The sequence below is a fragment of the Notothenia coriiceps genome, unplaced genomic scaffold (genome assembly GCF_000735185.1).
Source record: "Notothenia coriiceps isolate Sejong01 unplaced genomic scaffold, NC01 NC01_scaffold00030353, whole genome shotgun sequence".
NCBI lineage: Eukaryota > Metazoa > Chordata > Actinopteri > Perciformes > Nototheniidae > Notothenia > Notothenia coriiceps.
The window spans coordinates 408-2,880 of record NW_011363054.1 but is presented as its reverse complement, the minus strand read 5'-3'; the positions used below and the strand labels follow the sequence as shown (position 1 = coordinate 2,880).

The following is a 2,473-nucleotide window of genomic DNA, read 5'->3' as shown; positions in this document are numbered from 1 at the left end:
AACGACCGACTGACCGACCTACCTACCTATCTACCTACCTACCTACCTACCGACCGACCTACCTACCTATCTACCTACCGAACGACCGACCGACCGACCGACCGACCTACCTACCTACCTACCGAACGACCGACCTACCTACCTACCTATCTACCTACCTACCTATCTACCGAACGACCGACTGACCGACCTACCTATCTACCTACCTACCTATCTACCGAACGACCGACCAACCTACCTACCTACCTACCTACCTATCTACCGAACGACCGACCAACCTACCTACCTATCTACCTACCTACCTACCTATCTACCTACCTACCTACCGACCGACCTACCTACCTACCTACCTACCTACCTACCTATCTACCTACCTACCTACCTACCTACCTACCTATCTACCGAACGACCGACCGACCGACCTACCTACCTATCTACCTACCTACCTACCTACCTACCGAACGACCGACCGACCTACCTACCTATCTACCGACCGACCTACCTACCTACCTACCTACCTACCTATCTACCGAACGACCGACCTACCTACCTACCTACCTATCTACCGAACGACCGACTGACCGACCTACCTACCTACCTACCTACCTATCTACCGAACGACCGACCTACCGACCTAGTGACCTACCGACCGATCTGATTCTGAACCGCGACACTGACTGTGGTCTCCTCTGCTGCAGCACAAATGGGTCGAGTCAACACGTTACTGAACCAAGTCCCTAGCGGTCAGTATCGCAGCAACAAGCCAGGACCCCCGGGGCCTCCGGGAGTCGAAGGCAGGCAGGGGACCCGCGGAGAGCCCGGCGCCGCAGGGAGGAACGGGTTCGACGGAAACAACGGATCACCGGGACAGACGGGAGAGAGAGGTGAGAGAGACTTTACATCTGAAAGAGGGAGGCTATCGCTGTTACCATGACGAGGAAACACAGAAATCAATAACAGCTGGAACAACATGTCAAATAAGTCAATCAGCAAAAAATGTTTCTGCAGAGTTACTTATTTTTAAAGTCATTTTTCATGATAATATTGCAAAGAATGCAGATTCCAGCTGCTCAAATATGTAGATGGGATGTTTGTATTTTGTTTGATATTAAATAAGACTGGAAAAAATAACTCATTGTAATTATTTTAACTGATATTGCCTTATGATTCGAAATGTTAGACGTTTTGAAACATTATTCACATTACCATTGAGACATGTTTTAATATGATCAAGGGCAGGGTCTGTTCCAAAGAAAAAGAAAAGTTTAAGTCTGTAGAAACAGTATGATGCTGTAACTCACTGAGCGTATCAGGATTACTGTTGCTATGCAGATTCTGACGGTGTGTGTTTCCTCAGGCACTGCGGGAGAGAAAGGAGAGCGAGGATTATCAGGAGTCGGACAGAAAGGACCCAGAGGACCTGCAGGTAAAGACATAAACACTTTTCAAACCGGTTTTCCCTCTCCTGTAATGTTATGCAGGTTTTAGTGCATGTAAATGGTCTGCAACGAGTACAATCCCCACGTTTCAGAACACAGTGACATCACTATAGAACACTCAAGCTCCTATTGGCTAGCTCTCATTGAACATTAAAGCATGGAGACATGTCCCACTAGAGACACTACATACTGATATACACCTGAACATCAGCAGGAGAGGACTCTTTAAAGTAGAGACACTACATACTGATATACACCTGAACATCAGCAGGAGAGGACTCTTTAAAGTAGAGACACTACATACTGATATACACCTGAACATCAGCAGGAGAGGACTCTTTAAAGTAGAGACACTACATACTGATATACACCTGAACATCAGCAGGAGAGGACTCTTTAAAGTAGAGACACTACATACTGATATACACCTGAACATCAGCAGGAGAGGACTCTTTAAAGTAGAGACACTACATACTGATATACACCTGGACATCAGCAGGAGAGGACTCTTTAAAGTAGAGATACTACATACTGATATACACCTGAACATCAGCAGGAGAGGACTCTTTAAAGTAGAGACACTACATACTGATATACACCTGAACATCAGCAGGAGAGGACTCTTTAAAGTAGAGACACTACATACTGATATACACCTGAACATCAGCAGGAGAGGACTCTTTAAAGTAGAGACACTACATACTGATATACAACCTGAACATCAGCAGGAGAGGACCTGCCTCAATGTAAGGTGAAGTTGTGGAAACCGAGAGGGAGAGGAATGGGAAAAGGAGGAAGAGGATGGCAGTGAGTCATTCATTCACAGCACAGAGGGAGACTTTCCGAGCCGGCTTTTCCTCGTCTAGACAGAAAGCAGAGCGGGAAGAAACGATCAGCAGATTCCTTTCATGGCTGCTCTCACACTGCAGGGCTCTTATTCCCATGTTTGTGAGCACATGTTTCAGAGGTTTGAAAGAAATACTTCTGAAAGTGGAGCACGATGACCCGGAGAACTGAAGAGGATCTGGTTGGGG

At 46.5% G+C, this 2,473-nt stretch overlaps 1 protein-coding gene across 1 annotated transcript; it reads left to right on the top strand.

The window, feature by feature from the left end:
* Positions 1-692: 692 nt before the first annotated feature.
* Positions 693-1,467, top strand: LOC104959502 (collagen alpha-1(XII) chain-like; the record flags this gene model as incomplete). The annotated part of the gene is made up of 2 exons (XM_010787405.1): positions 693-884; positions 1,358-1,467. Coding segments are annotated over exons 1-2 (291 nt in total), but the record flags the coding sequence as incomplete, so codon positions are not given.
* Positions 1,468-2,473: the final 1,006 nt, after the last annotated feature.